The 19,722-nt window shown below is 38.3% G+C and overlaps 1 protein-coding gene across 6 annotated transcripts in view; it reads left to right on the forward strand.

The window, feature by feature from the left end:
• The first annotated feature begins 8 nt into the window (after positions 1–8).
• The window catches only part of AGL (amylo-alpha-1,6-glucosidase and 4-alpha-glucanotransferase), a 38,300-nt gene continuing 18,586 nt past the window's right edge, over positions 9–19,722 (forward strand). For 2 of the 6 annotated variants that reach the window (XR_012661316.1, XM_075098196.1), the window contains exons 1-19: positions 69–220; positions 768–905; positions 3,432–3,642; positions 4,558–4,724; positions 5,161–5,364; positions 9,699–9,880; positions 10,110–10,221; positions 10,522–10,642; positions 10,824–10,926; positions 11,017–11,114; positions 11,702–11,841; positions 14,288–14,475; positions 16,025–16,148; positions 16,726–16,889; positions 17,421–17,522; positions 17,760–17,912; positions 17,993–18,143; positions 19,282–19,406; positions 19,506–19,618. Coding sequence is in view for 5 of the 6 variants with exons in the window: in XM_075098196.1 (XP_074954297.1) it covers positions 824–905; positions 3,432–3,642; positions 4,558–4,724; positions 5,161–5,364; positions 9,699–9,880; positions 10,110–10,221; positions 10,522–10,642; positions 10,824–10,926; positions 11,017–11,114; positions 11,702–11,841; positions 14,288–14,475; positions 16,025–16,148; positions 16,726–16,889; positions 17,421–17,522; positions 17,760–17,912; positions 17,993–18,143; positions 19,282–19,406; positions 19,506–19,618 (2,540 nt within the window). In the remaining variant the exon portion in view is untranslated. Of the gene's footprint in view, positions 469–530; positions 670–767; positions 906–3,431; positions 3,643–4,557; positions 4,725–5,160; positions 5,365–9,698; positions 9,881–10,109; positions 10,222–10,521; positions 10,643–10,823; positions 10,927–11,016; positions 11,115–11,701; positions 11,842–14,287; positions 14,476–15,538; positions 15,663–16,024; positions 16,149–16,725; positions 16,890–17,420; positions 17,523–17,759; positions 17,913–17,992; positions 18,144–19,281; positions 19,407–19,505; positions 19,619–19,722 lie in introns of those variants that run through there. The other 4 variants (XM_075098197.1, XM_075098198.1, XM_075098200.1 and 1 more) reach the window with 4 other exon arrangements.

The following is a 19,722-nucleotide window of genomic DNA, read 5'->3' on the forward strand; positions in this document are numbered from 1 at the left end:
GGCGGAGCCGAGCGGGGCAGACCCGGCCTGGCCACCCCGCACCGCTGCCGGGGCGGGCCCTGCGCTCTCGCGGGAGCTGAGCCGGCGCTGCCCGCCTCCGTGCGCGGCCGCGGTGGAACCAATAAAGTTTGCTTCAAAAAAAACCAAAACAAAAGAAAAAAAAAAAAAAGGGGGGAGGAAAAAAGAAAGTGGGTCCCCGGGGGATCTGTTGCGGCTGCTGGTGAGTGCGTGAGTGACTGCCCGCCCGGGCTGCCGCAGCAGGCGAGAGCGGTCGGGCTGCGCCAGCCCCAGCCCCGGCTCCGGTCGGCCTCGGCAGCCGTCGCCCTCAGCGGGTAGCTGCGCTTCGCCGCTCTCCGGGCCCGCTCGTGAGTATGGCGGGAGGGCCGGGGCGGGCAGCGCTCCTCACGGCGGCAGGGCGGCGGGAAGGGGCCCGACGGTGACTCGCGGCAGCATCGGCGCCAGTGACAGGTGTCAGCACCCCCCCCCCCTTCACCGCCGGGGGCGGCCCGGGCTGGGGGCACCGCCGCGGCGCCGCTGGCTGCGGGCCGGGAGCCGCGCTGGGGTGCTGCCGGCGGCGGCCCGCGGGCAGGGGACGGCTGGCTGCCTCCTGACGGCTACTTCCTCCCCGCCCTGCCGCGGCTCCGCTCTTCCCCCGGGGCTGGGGAACATGTAAGCGAGACCGGCGGCGTGAGGCGCTCCCAGACGGCCGCCGTCCCGCCGCGGGTGGCCGCTGACCTGTGGGTTTTGTCTGTGTTCCCTCACGGCAGGGCTCACTTCTTCCGCTGCGAAGTCAGTCTGCTGGTGCAGGAGAACGGCCGCAGCCATGCCGAGCGGTAAGGAGACGCGGTTGCTGCACCTCGGCGAGATGGAGAAGCTGGACAAGACCCTTTTCAGGCTGGAGCAAGGTGGGTCGGGGGCGGCGGGCTGCCCCTCAGCCTCCTCCTCCTCGGTGGGGATCCCCCGGGGCAGGGGGAAGGGGCCGGGAGCTCACCGCCTTCGGGCAGCAAGGGAAAGGGAACTCAGCCCGCAGCGCTGTGCTTTTTTCTGTTTTTTTAAAAACTTTTTTCCTTGTTTTAATATGAAACGAATTCTGACATTCTTGCTTCCACTGCAGAGCTCTGTGGGCTCCAGTTGTGGTTTGCTCTGGCTTATAAAACTCTTGAGAAATGAAGAGCAAGTCAGCTAGGAGCTGTCAGTCTTCATGGATAAAGTGCAAAGCATTTTTTAGACAGGCCCTGCAGGACAGGTCCTCTCCTTTTATAACCTGTACTGCAGTGTCCTGAAAAAAGCCTCACTAAGTCATGCTCTCTAGTATTTCTCTGCAACGTGTTACACAACACCCCATCTTTAATATTATAATTTTGAAACATATCAGTAATGCTAACATTTTGCAAAGTCTGAGGTAATGTTTCAGTATAGGAGGTCTTTAGCTCCTCCTAAATCTTATCTTGCCCGTCAGATTTCTTTATAGCTCTGCTAGGTTAGTATTCTGGCCGCATACTTCTAAGAACTTGACTGACTTTTTCTCTGAAAGTGTTCTTAAGTCTATTTGCAAAAAAGAAATCCAACACACCCCAAAAAACCAAACCAAACAAAAAAACACCCCACTATTAAGCTGGGTCAGCAAATCCAAACTGTAATACAAAAGCCACTGTCTTTAGAAACCATTTTTAATGTTGCAACAATTTTTATTACTCATGAAATTTTGTGGGTTTTTTACTTTGTTATTGATCTAGGAACCTAATACCAAAGTGGTTTAGTAGAGGAGCCAGATTTTGGTTCTTGAGAATAAGAATTCTCTTCAACTATATTCAATTTCAAAAATTTCTGAAAGTGCAATCTGAGAAAATGTCAGTAGTGAAGAAGTTCAGAGTTGACCGTAACCTCCGTTATTAACTCCTCCTTCCAACTGCGTAAAGTCTGTTAGAAGGAGCCACGCAGAAGTGCATGGCTATCAAACATTCAAAGTGCCTCTGCTGGTAGCAGTCTCTGCTAGGACATAGCTAATTTGAGCACAGCATTCCTGATGTCAGTATAACTGTTACAGGAAATAAGATATCGATGCCATATATCCCTGTGCTCTAATTTTAGTAATAAAATGTCAGGATAGTACTGGGGAGAGTGTACTTAACCTTGCAAAAGTGAGTTTTTTTAATGTAAGTTTTTTTGTTTTGGTTTTTTTCAGTGTTTTTTTTTTTTTTTTTGGCAAAAATGAGCTTCACTTTACCTGGCAGACATTCAGGTCCTGAAACCACTGCTTCACATGGTGGTTTTGGTGTAGTGGTGACTATGTTAATAAGAGAAGCTGTTAGCTTGGTGAGACTTCAAATGTATTCAGACATCGAATTCTGATATTAGATTACCCACGATTCCACTTAGTAAGCAAGTGGTTTGGTTTTTTTCAATTTAAGATACTGGAACTTGCCTTTGTTCAGTTTTTTTTTACACTTTATAATTCATTATCTATGCGTGAATAAGTTTCTTCTCTGACAAAATCTAAGGTTCCTTTTACTCCCAATTTTGTAGACTGCTAGGGCCAGTAAGTGTGTTACTCCCATTAACTACATGACTGGCATGTAATGTAGTAAAAGGTATTGTGCAAGCACTTGTGCCTGTTGCAGTCACTTGAAAGGACCCTGTATGTAGCCGCACGCGTGATGGTGGCCCTAGGACCTGCCATGTGGAAGCCTATTCTGAAACCTGTTGACTAAACTGAATTTTTCATATCCAACTAAACAGACTATAGTATGGTTTTAAGTCCTAATATTCTGCCTTAATTTTGTCCTCGTTATCATGGGTATCTTAAGCCTTAATACTGCTCTTCCTATGTGTGTGTGACCTGCAGCACATACACAAAACTCCCTTTGATTTGTTGAGCTCTCTGTAAGTTTAACAGTTTGTGTGTTGTAGATTACACACAAGGGTATATCATTTTATAGCTAAAAACATAAGGAATTCAGTGTTGTTTACTGAACCCTCAATGGAGAATGAAAGGATTTGAAATATTTTCAGTTTCAAAATGTGTTGATTTTTTTTTTTTTTTGAGATTTTTTCATTGGTCAGCTTAATATATAGACTTGGTAAACCTAAATACTTAAATACTACATAAACTAAAAGCTGCATAGAATTGTATGTAGTCCGATGATCATGATGTTTTGCTGTATTTTGGTTTTAAGACTTTTTATATAGCAAATTGGAAAGGAGATAAATAATGCATTATAAGATAAGGACTGTAAGCAAAGTGTGCAAAGAACAATGGTAGGAAAGTAGGGTGAGATGATGCTATAGAAATAGACCATTCTGCCAAAATTCTTGGCAGATATGTTTGTGCACTTTCTTCCTATCATAATATCAAATTATGATCTGTAATTACAGTACATAAATATCCACTCCTGATAAAGTAATTTTTATCTTTTTTTTTTTTTCTTGAGGTTTTGAACTACAGTTCCGACTGGGCCCAACTCTTCAAGGCAAGCCTGTTACAGTGTACACAAATTATCCAGCTTCTGGAGAAGTATTTGATCGCCACAAGTTCAGGACACTATCGTGGCACAATCCCACAGGAAAAGAAGATGATTCTGACAAATACTGCAAGCTGGATCTCCAGATTTCTGGGTCATACCAGTACTATTTCAGTCTTGGGTAAGTGACATACTATACTTACAGCCAAATGCAGTCTGCTCCCTTAGTCTACATTTTAACCTGAAGAAATCACTGTTAAGAATAAAAACATTTTTTCCATATATTTTTCAAATTGCAAACACGGGGCCTATCTGAAACTGCTCATGAAAGACACTAGCTGTGCAAAGATGGATGCAAAGCTGGATGCAAATATGTTCTGGACAATATACAGAACAAAGCTGATGAATTTTCTGTAAACGTTGAAAAGGCAAGCCATGTTTACAAGTTTCAAAGTCATCAGCATTCCAAGGTCCGAATGATTAATTTTCACTTTCTTCATTGACGCTGAGGGTTGTTTTCTTTCTTTCCAGCACAGAGATTCTGGCATACTTTACTTCACATTCTTTACTTCTCCTCTATTTCAACAGGACAAGTGCAGAGGAAAATGCTGGTATCCCTAATGATTGTAGTCTGGTGTTCTGAGTTTCTGGAAAATGGATGCTTAAACTCCCTCAGGCTTAAAAGGGCATTTAGCTCAGATCTCTTTGTGATGATGATGCTCCAAATGGAGGTCTTTGTATTAAAGATGGGCAGTCATGCTTTCTTTGCTTCTGTCCATGTCCTAAAAGGAGCAACTAGTACTCTGGCTTGGAAAATAACAAAGGTATCTCACTTCTGCAAAGAGCTTAAAGCTCTGTATCCCAATTGTATTCTTGTAAGCAACTGGCACAAGTCCAGCAGAGAGATGATGCCTAAGAGATGAACAGCTCTTCAGCATTTCCTGGGTTCTTCAGGTGCCCTGCAGTCCTGTTCCCCACCTCCCCCCAGCCACTGTACTGGGCTACCGGGTTTTTGAAATAGCTGTGCTTGTTGGATTCTCTTTCTGAAACTGACTGGTGGGTGTTTACTATACCAACGAAAATTAATTTTTCCTAGAAATGAAAAAAGTGGTGGAGGTTACATAGTTGTGGATCCTATTTTGCGTGTTGGAGCCGATAATCGTGTGTTACCTCTGGATTGTGTTACACTCCAGACATTCCTCGCTAAGTGTCTGGGACCGTTTCATGAATGGGAAGACCGGCTTAAAGTTGCAAAAGAAACAGGTAATGCCAGTACACATATTAAAGGATATAGGTTTTTGTCTTATGATCAAAAACCAATGTTACACTGAAGGCTCTCAGTGTAAACAGCTCATTTGTTCTTTAGTTTGTAGACTAAATATGTCCCACTAGATTCAATTTAGGTAACAGATGAAGTCAATGAAATGATTAAAATATATGCAGAGGTGCAAAAATTCAGCTATTTCCTGATGCGGGAAACCACTTCAGCTTTATTGTTTTGATTTTGGATAGACTGGGAAGTTTGTAGAACTGACAGGGTTATTTGTTTTAAAGCTTCTGTTATGTAGAATTTCAAGGGAAAGATTCAGATTCATTTGCACTGCTTATTCCAAACAGTAGCTTTAAGTACATGTTATAGCTGTAACTTATTGTGCTTCTTTCAATTAACTCTATTTAATAATGGCTTCTTTTTATGTAGGTTACAACATGATTCATTTTACACCACTGCAGAAGCTTGGACTGTCTAGATCGTGTTATTCTCTGGCTGATCAGTTAGAAGTAAATCCTGACTTTTCAAGCCATAGTAAAAAGTGCACTTGGAGCGATATAGGAGCTCTTGTGGAAAAACTGAAAAATGAATGGAACATGCTTTGCATCACAGATGTAGTCTACAATCACACTGGTATGATTTTTGTGTGTGTGAATAACCAGATTGGTTTTAAAATTGTATTTCATTATTTCCCTTAACTTTTCCCCCTTGAACCCATCTTTTAGTAGCCATTTTACGCAACTTAGTTGTCTGTCTTTGAATCTCTCAAATCCAGGACAACTCTTTACAATTATAACTGATACGTCTCCATAACAGTTGTAAAAGAATTCAGTTTTGTTACTGAAAGAGTGAATAGAGCCTTTCTTAAAGAGAATTCATGAACTGTGCGTGTGTCTGTATTTTTATATGCTTATTTTTATCATATGTGGTGTGCAGCTCCCACATAAATGAATGGAATCTGCGTTATGAGTTGAAGATACACTGGGTGCTTTCTTGTTAAATGGGCTGTTATTCCTGTAGCTGCTTAAAAGTAACTGCTCTAATTTGGATCTAAAATGCAGACAAAACAGAACAGGGACAAGAGGCTAGGATTAAGCAACGGAGGAAATATTACAGCTCAGTCTGTTGGTAAGGGAAATAAAAAGAGATAGCTTTGTGTTTGGGGTGGGGGTTTTTTAAGCATAGATACCCCAGTGCATTGAAGGCTTTACTTCCCTTAATTGTGTTTTGTAGCTAAAGTTGTCTGTTGTGCAGAGGCACAATGGTTTTCTTCAGGATGAAGTGATGAAATTTAAATTATAGTACTTCATCATTTGTAAGTTTGCTGATTATTTGGCTAATGAGTTTACTTTGATTATGTTTTATGATGCAGCTTTCATCTTACGCTGTAATCCTAAGGGCCACAATAATTTCCATTCTCATAGCAGAGAGTACAACAAATGGTTCTGTATGTTGATGTTACAGTCCTTTGAGGCTTAAAAAAACCCTAACCATGCATATCTGTGAATTTCAGGCTTTATTTGCTTTAGTTCTTTGGTGTTGACTGCTGCCAAACATTCCTATTCAGTCCCTCTGCAATGCAGCGTGGGCCCTCTTGTTTGCCCCATCTCTGTGTTGAAAAGTTACTAAGTATAGCTGTTGGCTGTGTGTTGTCTGAGGGAATTAGGCTTTTAAACATTCTCCCAATTTCGGGTAAAAAATTTCTTGCACTTTACCAGCTAGAAGTCCTGTTTCACATGTGCTTGAGATCCTGTCATCTCTTTACTGTGTATATTTGCATGCTACCAAGGAGGATGTTTTTAGGGACAGACGTGCCTACGACTAAACTAATTATTAGACTTCAAAATATATTTGGGAATTAAAATGCCACATTGTTACTTGGCTACATTCAGAGTTCAAAGGAATGGGATGGATGACTAAACATTTATAGTATGGTGAAGGGATGCTTAGAAGTGTCTTCTAGCAGGATAGAAATATGCAAATGACTCGATGGCTTTCTTGCCTGCTTTCAAACTTTGAAACTTGATCCCCCCCTTTGCTTATAATCAAACCCTCTTGATTTACAGCTGTCTCCACACTTTGTTAAATGCTCAGTTTAACATAAGCATAAGCAGAAAGATACATTGAAAAATGTCTGAGTAAGCAATAATGTTGTGTATGCCTGTGGATGTACAGTGTTTTGGGTCCTTTTGAAATAAGAAGATAGGCAAATAGTTTTTGGGGTTCTTTTTGTCTGGATCTTGATTAGGTGGAAATTTAACTGTACGTTTTCCTGGTATTTTAATTGAACAGAAATTTCTAGTAGTTAAATTAGTTCATTCCTGCACATTAGAGTGACTTAATTGTAAAACATGTTTCAAATATCCATTTGAATATAAAAGACACACAATGTAGAGTCAGTTATTCTGAGCAGATCATGGATACTTGCACATTGTTATTAATTCTGCAGCATGTCTGCATTAAAAGCTGAAGTTGTGTCACAGTAAACCCTCTAACACTGGTAATTCTAACAGCTTGTGAGCCTTGAGCTTAAAGTGGTTGTATCTGTTGGTCGTTTCTGCCTTCTGGCTGAGACCGCTGCATGAAAATGGGAGCGCTTCCCCTCTGTTCCTGTGGTCAAGTCAGGCAGCTCACTTTCAATATTAAGCAGCGGAGCTAAAGTGTTTGTTTTTTACACTGGAATGGATAACAGACTGCTGGCACAGCAGAGAACGGTAGGAATCAGTTTTTTATGGTAATGTGTCGGTTAGTCTCTGGTGAAAGCCAGCATCTATGGCCTGACTTTAAAAGTAAAGTAGGTGCATGCACTAATGTTAAATATAGATGCACCTTTGGCTTGTCAGCAGGAGTATCATAGATAAACTCCAAACCCTGTCTGGTAACTGGGTAGACGTGCCCCTTTTTGGGCTGTCATTTCCTTCAGGGTGTCCAGACACCCTCAAATAAGAAATACTGTGTTCGCTGGCATTTACTTTTCACCAGGAGATAGAAAAATGAGAGTTGTTTTTTTCTTTTCTCAGCTTTCAGTGGCTGTAATAAATCATATGAAGTAATACAATAAACTGAAATAAATTATATTTTATCTTCCAGGAGAGGCTACTATTGTCTAATTGCAAGTTAACACTTCAGTATATTGTACTTCCAAGCACTTGACTAATTGCATCAAACAGCAACTTTTCTCAGCTTTATAAGGGAGAGGACAAAAAACAAAAGAGAAGCCTTGGGTAGTGGGCATCACTACTAAATATTAAGTTTGTGCTTAATTTGTATAACAATGAATTAGTCCTTTGTAAAATGTGAAAGTATTTTCTTAAATAAGAATGTAATGAATTTTAGAAACAATTTGCTGTAATTCCTTATCTTAGTATTTCCATATTTTTGTACTTAGGTGTATTTTCTCCCAGGCTGTAACAAATATAATCACAAGTGATGCTTTGGGCAAATTTTTTTTCCTGAAGAATTAGATATACTTTGGTGTGATGTTCTGAACCATTGGAGCTTACCTTCTGATCAGAAAACATTTTTTCTGTAGAATTAGTGGAATGCCTTCTGACTTTTTTTGTTTGGGTTTTGGGTTTTTTGGCATGATAACACCTTAGATTTAAATTACATATTGTCTTTTTAGAATTAATTGTATTTACTCTTGAAAATCCTTTATAGTAAATTCTGGTTCTTGCTAGATGAATCGAGTAAGCTAGTTTTGCTTTTTGGAGAAAAATATTTTATTCAGTAGTATATGTATTAAAAAAGGGGGGAGAACTGGTTGGCCTAGAAGAGACTTTAACAGACAGAGTTTATTATTGCTTTTTGTAACCTTAAAATAAGTATGGTGTTTTGAGTTTAGGTGGCATTTAAGCCACAAAGATCTTAATTTCCACAAATGGTTTGACCTTATAACCATGGAATTTTGCCATGTTCATAATGGTCTTGAGATGTAATGTAAGAGGGTGTTCAGAAGAGCTGTTCATACTGCAGACTGGGAGAGTAGACTCGTTTCTTTCCTTCTGACATCTCTGTTTGAAATTCTTTGAACTAAGCAAAGTCGGGTTTTAGGTCTTAATTGTTTTGCTATAATTTTGGGCATGTTAATGGCTCTTTCTTCATGTTTCCAATATAATAATTTGTGATATATTTTCCCTTGTGTGAAGTACTTATTTCTATTTTTCTTTGCTTTTCTAAAACAATGGATTGAGAAGACACATTCTATGAAAAACAATTTTTGAAAGTAAACCCTTGTAAAACCTGAGTAATAATTTTTTGTTCTTAGGCACTCTGGTTTGTTTTTTTTTACATTTAGTTTTTCAGTTGCAGAGATTAAAAAAAAATTATTTTCAGATAAACTGTGTTTAGGACAGTTCCAAAAATGGAAAGAAATTAACTCTTGAAGATTTTTTTCTTCATTGTCATACTTTCACAATCAACATTCTCTCTGCTATGTATGTGCTTACTCACGCTGCTACATGCGCACTACTCTCTGTATTGGACTATTACACCCATTTTCTAGTGAAGGCTCCTTCTCTGGCTGTGTGTATCATCTGATAGGGTTAAGCATGTTAAAAAATAAACAACCTGGGCCATCTTACATCTTGGTTTGGGATGTATGTTTGGCTTTCAAAACAGAAAGAGCATTTCATGTCCATTATATGATATATTTCCTGCAACAAAAAATGTGATCTTTTTAAAGTGTTTTAGAATTGGTGGTACTATTGCATATTTTTCTGAAACTAACAAAAAGTTTCTCTGCAGTCTCTGCAACTGTATTTGTTGCAAAACAAATAGCTGTCAGTAAGGCAGCCCTCTGCGTAAGGCACGTTTTTCTATTGGCATGGAAAACTTTAATTGAAATGTGCACTTAGTATACGTGCCATAGCACCTTGACTTCTTGGTGTTGAGATGTTTGCACAAAACAACTAAGTGTTCACCTTGTACGCTTATTTTTTCCCCCCTCCCTCCCTTTCTTGAATAAGCTTCTAACAGTGATTGGCTCAGGATGCATCCAGAATGTGGCTACAACCTTGTAAATTCTCCTCACCTGAAGCCAGCCTGGGTCTTGGATAGAGCTCTGTGGCACTTGACCTGTATGGTGGCTGATGGAAAGTACACTGCTAAAGGGATCCCTGCCTTGATTGAAAACGATCATCACCTGAATGTAAGTGAACGAGATAAGCTAATGAACACCATAAACAGCTGAATAAACCTGTACTATTTCTAAGGCTGTGGAAGTGCACAAAAAGTAGTGTATACTTTGCAGATATATTTTGTGAAATAACCCTTTAATCCCCAATATTTTTTTTCTGAACAATTCATATGAGCACTTAGCTTTTCTTAATTATATTAATCATCAACATTATTAACTAACATTATTTTTATTTTTATAGTGTATCCGTAAAATAATATGGGAAGATATATATCCAAAAATTAAACTATGGGAGTTTTTCCAAGTGGATGTTAACAAAGCTGTGCAGGAATTTAAAACCCTTCTAACTCAAGGTAAAGGATGCATATGCTGCTGGAGGAGGTGGATTATGTAGTTATAGTTCAAGAAACTTAGAGGTAAACTTAACAATAAGCTGGAAAACAATCCCATTTTTTGCTACGTGAGAAATCTACTGCACTGATTTAAGCGTACAAGAATGCTTTGAGGGGTAGTAGAGTGTTTGAAGACTTTGCACACCTTTAAAGCCTTTATCTACCAATATTTTGCTATGCTAGAATTATACAAGTTGTAGGTCTTTTTAAATGTAATTCCTATTTTTATGTTATGAATGCTCTTTTCTGTCTTGTTCTTAGGCAAAATGAGCACTAAATCTGATCGAAATCAACATCTTCAAGTAGTTCAGGACCCTGATTATAAACGGTTTGGCTGTACTGTAGATATGAATATAGCACTGGCGACATTCATACCACACAGGTATTGTATCAACAATTACAAGTTAAAATCACAAGTGAAATTCGATTTGCAAAACCAAAAAATGAAGTTATTTTCAGAGATGGGGAAAACTCAATTTTTCATTCCTTTTAGTTATTTATACTGCCTTTTTTAAAAATAGATTATTCTAATTGTTCTCTACTTTTAATGTCCTCATGGTAAGCAATGGACCAGCTGCAATAGAAGAATGTTGTAACTGGTTTCGCAAGAGGATTGAGGAACTGAATGCTGAAAAATACAGACAAACTAATCACCACCAAGAGCAGGTCTTATAATTACTGTGTTTTAATGCTGAATTGTTTTAAATTGCAAATAAATGTAGGCATTTCAATAATGTGTCATTTAATTATTTCTAGGCTGTCAATTGCCTTGTGGGGACTGTGGTTTACGAACGACTGGCTGGTGACGGTCCTAAGCTGGGTCCTGTCACTAGAAAATACCCTTTAGTTACCAGGTATTTTTTTGTTTGTTTGTTTGTTTTTGTTTGGAAACTATTAGAATCTGTCCAGGGAAAGTGAGTTCAAAGTTTATTAAAAGTATACGCTTCTATGTACAAGTGTTTGTTTTCTTTCCCATGGACAAATGCCACTAAATGAATTGACTGCCTTTTATTTAAGGAACAATGATAAGTGTTTAATAAACAAATGTGACCAGAGAACATGAAACAATACTCAGAGCACATCGAACCCTTACATAGTGCAAATTGCTCTTGTGGGAGGAAGAGGGGTGGAACTAGGAAAGTTTACACCTTACATGAGTAGCATGAGTACATCAAACTTGAATCTGAAGGGCTAGGGCTTTAATCTTATGCTACCAGCTGACACCAAGATAGTGGCAACACCTGTCCTTTTTCCTTCAAGACATGCTACAAAATAGAAAACTCCTCATCATTTATAGGCTAGCAGCTGGGGGAGGGGGTTGCATCTGATTTATCTACAAGCCAGTTCATAGCAGATATTTTCATTTCAAAGACAATGAATTTCAGCTTAGCCTACCTTATGGTGTTGCTTTGGTTTTTTTACTTGCTGGTCTATTCCGTAGGTATTTTACTTATCCGTTCAAAGAGCTGACTATGGAGGAAGAAGAAACTATGATGCATCAGCCAGATAAAGCTTGTTATTTCATGGCTCATAATGGCTGGGTTATGGGAGATGATCCTCTTAGAAACTTTGCAGAACCAGGTTTGTAAAAGAACTTTGAATCCTCTTATAAACCTTTTGATGTTCTAGCCAAAGCAAAAAAGGTTTCATTTAATCCATCTTTTTTCCAGATGTATTCCTATGAAGCTGCAGAATAGCAGACAGATACTCAGTTTATAGTACTTCTATTTTCCATTCAGAATAAATATCAACTGCAAGAACTGGGATTTGAGGTACAGTTTTGCAAGATTTGAGAGGGAAACTAGTGGCTTTCTGCCACCAAAACGGGGACATCCTGCCTCCCCACTTCTGTCATTGTCTTTGCTTGCTGTGTACTTTGTTCCAACGCCACTGCTTGTTGGCATTTCTGTAAGACAATGTCAGTGTGGCAGAAAACTAATGCAGTAAAAAGGTGGATAGTATTTTACTGCATTTGTGAGCAAAACCTGAATCCTTGAAAGGTCCAGTGAGCAGCAGTCAGGCAGTCAAAAGGTGACCCAATTAATCCAAAAGAAGTATGCAGATTACTTCCAAAGGTAGAATAGGGCACTAATTAACCATGCACTAAAATATTGTATTCTAACCTAACTCCTTCGGGGACAGCATTGATGTCAGCCTTGCTTTTATTGGACAACTATTGTTTTCAGAGTAGTCATTCACTTTGTAAACTGAATCAAAGGCCAGTTTAATTCTAATTAAAAACATCTATCTACGAGTTTGAGTCTGCTTTAAAAGCTAATCTGATTGATACAGAGTGATCTGGAGTTAGCAAACACCTCATTCCTGCAAAATAATCTACAGCCCTTTCACTGCTTTTTGTTTACTTTATTTTTTCTCCTTCGCAAGGATGAAGATAATACATGTTTCAAGGGTGTCTTTGTTCAGCTGCCTTTTAGCCAACTGCCCTTTCTTCTGGGCAGATTGTTGTATTTTTTTCCTTCAGTCACTGGCTTTATTTAGCATACCTAACCGCTATTACTGAGTTTTCTCTCTTAATTCCCCTATAGATTTTTGAGTGCTTTATGCTTCTCTTATACCTTTTGTTCTATGCTACAGATCATTTTGACTGAGAATACAGTGGGAAAAGATGATACCTAAGGGGATAAATATAGGAACTGCAAGTTCTATAAAAGGCCCTTAGAAAAATCATGGTGTACATCCAAAGAAAGCCAATTTTTCTGTCCATGTAGCTTTGTTGGTGTTAGTGAAGATAAAAGGTAGGTTGTGCTTAGGTGAATATTTTTTGGAAGTAGCGGTGACTTACAGTCCCTGCTCTTTACTTACTAGCAGCTTACTCTTCTTGTGCGTCTTTCGTTGTATGGGCCAGATCTCTTAGGTGTCCATAATGTGAGCCTCAGGAAATTAGTCTGGCGGAAAAATAATCTCTTTTCTAAGGCAGGAGTACTTTTCAGCTGAAGAGTTTCCTGATCAAGGTTCAGCTGCTAAATTAACTGTGGTGAGGCATCAGTATAGCTGGTCCAGGAGCAGCAGAAAGGAGTGGAGTAGCTGTGTCGTACTGGTGGTGACCCTGTGCATGCTTTGATCAGGTTTAGATAAGATAAATGCAAACAGACCTTCAGAAGACTGATGGCTCAAAAATAATTGTATTTCTCTTATGTGGGGTCTGATGATTGACAGTTCCATGATATTGCGTGTTGCAAATAGCATGGGGTTTTGGTGGTTTGGTTTGTTTGTCTTCTAAATGATATTACTGATACTAAATTATGTTGTTGATATTGTTATTATAGGAGAGAAGTCACTTCTAGATATGTCTGATCATTTAAATCTTTGTCATAGTTAAAACTCCATCAGTATATTCTGTGCAGTAAGCCCATTACAGGTGAACTCAGATTTAAAGATGGTGTTTTTTATATCGATTGCATCAAAAAGAAGGCAAAAAATAGTATATGAAACTAGACTAGATGGAGGGCGAATATTTTTGTACACACAAAAATTATTTATGGACTTTGTCCATTTAAGTGACCTACCTGCCTAAATACTTCAGAAATTTGCCTTACATCATCGCCGTCTGCTGTTAACAGAAGATACAATTTTAAATTGTGCTGTGGCAATTTACGATAACACAGTGAGATGCTTTTTTGAATTTGGCCAGTTTAAACAACCGAACTACTGATATTGTTCCTTTGTTTGCTGCTTTTTTTATTTTTTTCTCAAGTACAGTTTTTATACAACTTTAAAGAATTAAAAGGAATTTGATTTCAATCTGAAGAATTATTTCAGTATCACTATAAAAATAAAATATGCACTTGGAGTAGTCTGGAATTATACATCAGTGTAGTGATCATCGCTATATAGATTTTGAGTTGATATGGTTGGTGTTAGAATTCTTACTCTTCATCACTGTGTCCTCCTAGTCTTCAGCAATAGAAAATGAAACACAACATTTTCATTTTGGTGCATACTCTATACTATATATATATATATATGCACACACACATACACTATGGTGAATTTATTTCCCTTACAGGTTCAAATGTTTACTTGAGAAGAGAGCTTATTTGCTGGGGAGACAGTGTGAAACTGCGTTATGGTAATAAACCTGAAGACTGCCCATACCTCTGGGCACACATGAAGAAATACACGGAAATCACTGCCAAATATTTCCATGGTGTTCGTCTTGACAACTGTCACTCAACGCCAATTCACGTAGCTGAGGTACGCGAAATTAAGCATGTTTGTTATAAAGCAGCTTCTGTCTGCAAAATAAGTCCTGCACTCTTGCTACAAAATCTGCAGGATCTACGTGGCAGAGTTCAGGTGTGAATGGATCTTCTCACATCATAAGCGAGGTTTTCTGACTGGTGATGTTTAGATAAGGTTTCGGCTACTTTAAGCAGTTACTAGACTGGTGTAGCTATTTTATCTTTTAATTTTCCACTTTGGTTGAAATATTGCAAATGAGGATGGACCTGAATAACTTTTTCTTTACATAGCGATGGACTTAGTGCGCTGACTGCCAGTATCCAGTATGTTAGTTTTAGCTGCGGTCATTTCCAAGACTTAGTTGAAAGTCTTGGTGTTTCTTTGCTATATCTATTTTCCTATTGCTGAGTTAAACAGGAAATGTTGCACTTCCCAGAATTTAAAAAGTTGGTAAAGAACACCTGCAGAAAGTTTAGTCTGGCAGGTGTATTGCTAAGGTTAATGCTTATTTTTTACCACAGAGCTGACTACATCCAGAAATTGTACTTACCTTATAAGTTAGCACTAGTTTGAGTATTGCAGCTTGTTAGTACTTAGTCTTAGCTTGGTTATGGAGCTTACCTAAATCTATGAAGACCTCTCTAAAACAAGTTGATTTGCCCATGTGAAATTAAATGCAGCCGTTTCAAAACTTCTGCCATTCTTTCACCTATTTTCGCTATTTTTGGAATGGTAACTTTGAAGGCTTAAACTGAAGTCATGCTCAGATTTCTTACCTTAACAAGTATCTCTTCTATCCAGCCTTTGTTCTTGCATTTTGAATTAAGATTTTGTTTAAAAACAAAGTTGTAATTAGCTTAAAGTCTTCGGAGAATGTCCTAGAATTACTCAGTCCATAAATAATCTGTGTAAAATACAAACATGGGTTTTTTGTGAATGTTACCGGTTGTTAATATTTTTTAATGAACTGTATATATGAACAACTCGTTTGTGTTTGGTTAATATTCATGTTAATGATTGCATATACATAGCTGACGATGGATGTCTTGCATTAAAAATGTATTATGATCTATAGGAGATGCTAGCAACAGCCAGATCAGTCAGACCTAATCTTTATGTGATAGCTGAACTCTTCACGGGCAGTGAGTACATTGACAATGTTTTTGTCAACCGCCTGGGAATTACCAGCCTGATTAGAGGTACAACAAGCAGCTGAAAATTACGTAGGATTGTCGTGTATGGTTTGGAGTTTTTAATGTGAAACTAACATGGTATGCTTTTTTATTTTTCTTGCATATTCATGCTCTTCGCTTATGCAATTACCTCTTCTTCTTCATGTTCTGTTTAACTTCTCCTGTGTTGTGTGCTAATTCTTTTTTTTGCTTGTGTTTGTGTGTCCTTTTCTGTGTAACAACTTTTTTTGTTCCTTAATTTTGCCTTTCTGTTTGTCTTTGCTGCACGGCATTTTCCTATTGTCCAATCCCTGCCTAGCTTTGAAACTTGTCCTTTTCTGTACCTACCTTTCCCCTTTCTGTGGCTTTTTTGGCTGTGCTTTTTGCAGTACATGCTGGACACAGCTAGAAAATTGCGAGCCGATTTGTATGTAGTGGCTGAACTGTTCACAGGAAATGAGGAGCTGGACAATATCTTTGTGAATAGGCTGGGCATTACCTCCTTAATAAGAGGTAGGCTTGCTGTCTGTGTGGTCTCTTTCCAACGAGAGATTATAGATGACGTGTTTTTTCCAAGTAAAAGGTTTCTTCTGGATTTTGCACTTTTAATTTCATATTCTGTGTAATCAGAAGCACAGTTTTTGTATTGTGACGTTTTTGATACTCGGCAGAAAATACAGTACTAGCTGTAAAATAAGAGAAGACATCCTGCGTTAGTTCACAGGTTGAATATTTTACTCTTTTCACTCTAGCAAGAGAAAAAAGTAGTAGCACAGTTCTGCTCTGCGAGTGCTGCATCATGTTTGATTTTTGTTGCATGAGTTTCTTAAAGCCTCTGAGAAACAGTTTCAGATCTCTGCTTTTTTCCTCCCTTTTTCCCCCTTAGCTTTCTCTGCTATAATATAATAAATAGAATACTCCAAGGCTGTGTATCCACGTTGGAGAATATAGTTTTAATGTGACCTTTTTCTTTTTTTAAATGATTGAACAACCAAAATAACAACTGTAAATTGCTGCATTAACATCTTTGTGCATGCTGTACTCCATGGCAGTTATTCTTATGCAAACACTTACCTATTTTGCTCTTTAGAGGCAATGACTGCTTATAACAGCCATGAAGAGGGAAGGTTAGTTTATCGTTTTGGAGGTGAACCTGTCGGCTCTTTTGTTCAGCCACGTTTGAGGCCGTTGATGCCAGCTATTGCTCATGCACTGTTCATGGATATTACACATGATAATGAATGTCCAATTCAGGTGAGCACCTAAACCGAAAGCCAAAGTTTACATTTAGTATTTTCTGAATTGATATTTCTGAACCATGGAAGGACTTGGTGCAATCTGGATGTTTTTCCTGAGCGATGTTTAGGAAAAATGTGTTTCAGATCTTCAAGTTTTCAGGCAGAGAATAAAATTTTACAACTCCTTCTAATGTTCAAGAATTTGTCTTTCGAGGGAAAAAGTATATAAAGATCTGCTTTGAATCTTTCATTCCAGCTACTCTAGGTGGTTCTGTCTCTGCTGGTTAACCTGTTCTCCGAAGCAACTCTTTTACAGAAGAGAATGAGAGAACTGGGAATGGGAGTGCTTATTTCTGAGGGTTTCTCTTAAGCTGCTTTAGTTGGTGCATTTGTAGTAACTTCTTTCAATAATTCTGTTGTGATTGAGAAAATGATGGTCATGTGATTAGCAGTTCCTCTGCTAAACTGAGTATATCTTCTGTAGCTGAATTGGGAGGGGTGAGTTATGCCTTTGTTTCACTATTTATTACCTATTTTTCTAACATAGCACCGATCTGCATACGATGCTCTTCCTAGTGCAATGATTGTTTCCATGGCATGCTGCGCTACAGGAAGCACCAAAGGCTACGATGAACTAGTACCACACCAGGTATGTGTCTACAGTTTAACTCTGAAGTTAATTTTTAAAATGTAAACTTTATTCTTGTCCTAGGGCATGTATTTTTATTTATTTTATTTGCAATTCCAAGCAGTTTACTAGCTCGCATTACTTCAGATTGTCCAATTTCATATGAAACTTGAATTGTTGATATAGTCGACCTCCAGCTGGGAGGATTTTTTTGTTTCGGAGTAGTTGATATTTGCTTAAATCTTCATTTCTTTACAGATCTCTGTAGTATCTGAAGAGAGGTTTTATTCAAAGTGGAATCCAGCAGCACACCTGACTTCTGGTGAAGTTAATTTCCAAACGGGAATTCTAGCAGGAAGGCTGGCCATAAACAGGCTGCATCAGGAGCTGGGGGCTAAAGGCTTTAATCAGGCAAGAAGTGAGGGTAGCATTGTGATGGCTCCATATTTATGTTCTGAGTGAGCACAGTTGCAATGGTATGTCTTTTCTAGGTGTATGTAGATCAAGTTGATGAAGATATAGTGGCAGTGACGAGACACTGTCCTAACACACACCAGTCTGTGGTGGCTGTAAGTCGAACTGCTTTCAGGGATCCTAAAACTTCCTTCTACAGTAAAGAAGTACCTGAAATGTGTATCCCAGGTAATCAGATTTCTTTTCAAGACATGGCAGGTGTACGAAAAATTCAAGGTATTCTAATTCCATACTTCTTAGCTTCAAATACATGAAATCAATATGAGATTTGTCAGTAGGTATCACTCTTTTTATATGTACTAACATGCATGCACCAGAAGTGGTTAAAGAAACAATGCCAAACTTAACCTTGATTAGGGCTTTCAGAGTATATTGAGTGTACTTCCTGCTGTAAGCTCCCCATGAGGGTGTGGTTTTATTTACTGTCTTGTTTGTGAACTAGGAAGAAATAGTTAACAGCAAGATGGTTAATTGTACAGAGTTGGGGGGGATTACTGTTTGTTAAGTGTTATACGGGGGAAAAGGCTAAAATCTTACCGTATTTGTTGATGTCATTGCTATTCAGCAATGGTTTTAAAATAGATCTTAATAAGAACATCTTAATGCATAAGTTAATATAAAGATAATATATAGGTAATAAATACATAATATGAATTAAATATACAAAGCATTTACTATAATTAATAGTAGCAAAGTATAACGACTTCTACACCTTACCTGGCCATCTTTCTGAAGAGCAGCTTTCCAAACTGGCTTTTTAAGTATACTCAATCCTTTGAGTGTATGTGTGTGCCTGTTTTTAAGTCTGTCACATTATATGTTAAGACACAAGTGGCTGCAAAACTCATATACTTCAGTTTGTAGATTACTGAAAGGATAGAGAACATTAGAATATTTTAATATTAATGTAAGTTGTTACACTTTTAAGATGAACCATCTGCAGCTGCAGTTTGGAAACCAATCTAATACAGTCTCCTGAAAGATAATAAGGTAACTAACAGAGCTGGTGATCAGTAAAAGACAGGTTGTAATTCACTAATTGTTGACTGATTTTTATGGTTAATTTATTATAAAATAACAGATTTGCAGTTTTAAATACAATACAACCAATGAACATGTAATGAATGTTTATAAGATATTTTAAAACACTTCCGATATGTTTTGTCACATTTGGTTGTTCTTTAGTTGTACAACTGCGACTGGTAGTTTTGAATATTTAGGTTTTTAGTTTTAGGTTTTGTGTCACGTTTTCAAGAGAATCACTTTTTAAAGTATCTTAACAGGTACATGATTTAACTTTTTGTAGGAAAAATTGAAGAAGTAGTACTTGAGGCTAGGACTATTGAGAGAAACTCTAGTCCTTACAAAAAAGATGAACGTTTTATAAATGGATTGCCTAATTTCACAATGGAACTCAGAGAGCATATCCAGGTAATTAGCCTCCCTCACTCATGTTTCGTAATTTGTGATATTTTGTATTAGAAAAAAAAGACATTAAATTTCAGTTGCAAATGTGTCTTCTTTTCTAAGATTAAAGACAGTAAAATTATAAAGCAAGCTGGAACTGCCGTAAAAGGGCCAAATGAATTTGTTCAAGAAATAGAATTTGAAAAATTAACACCAGGAAGCGTAATAGTGTTCAGGTACGTTGTTATGATTGCCAAGTGGCTGTGTTGGTTAAAATACATGATAGGATTCTTTGTTTTGAAACTTGGGAATAGTTTTTTTTAAGTGCTGCGTTTTGACA

This window comes from Phalacrocorax aristotelis, chromosome 6 (genome assembly GCF_949628215.1).
Source record: "Phalacrocorax aristotelis chromosome 6, bGulAri2.1, whole genome shotgun sequence".
NCBI classification, from domain to species: Eukaryota; Metazoa; Chordata; class Aves; order Suliformes; family Phalacrocoracidae; genus Phalacrocorax; species Phalacrocorax aristotelis.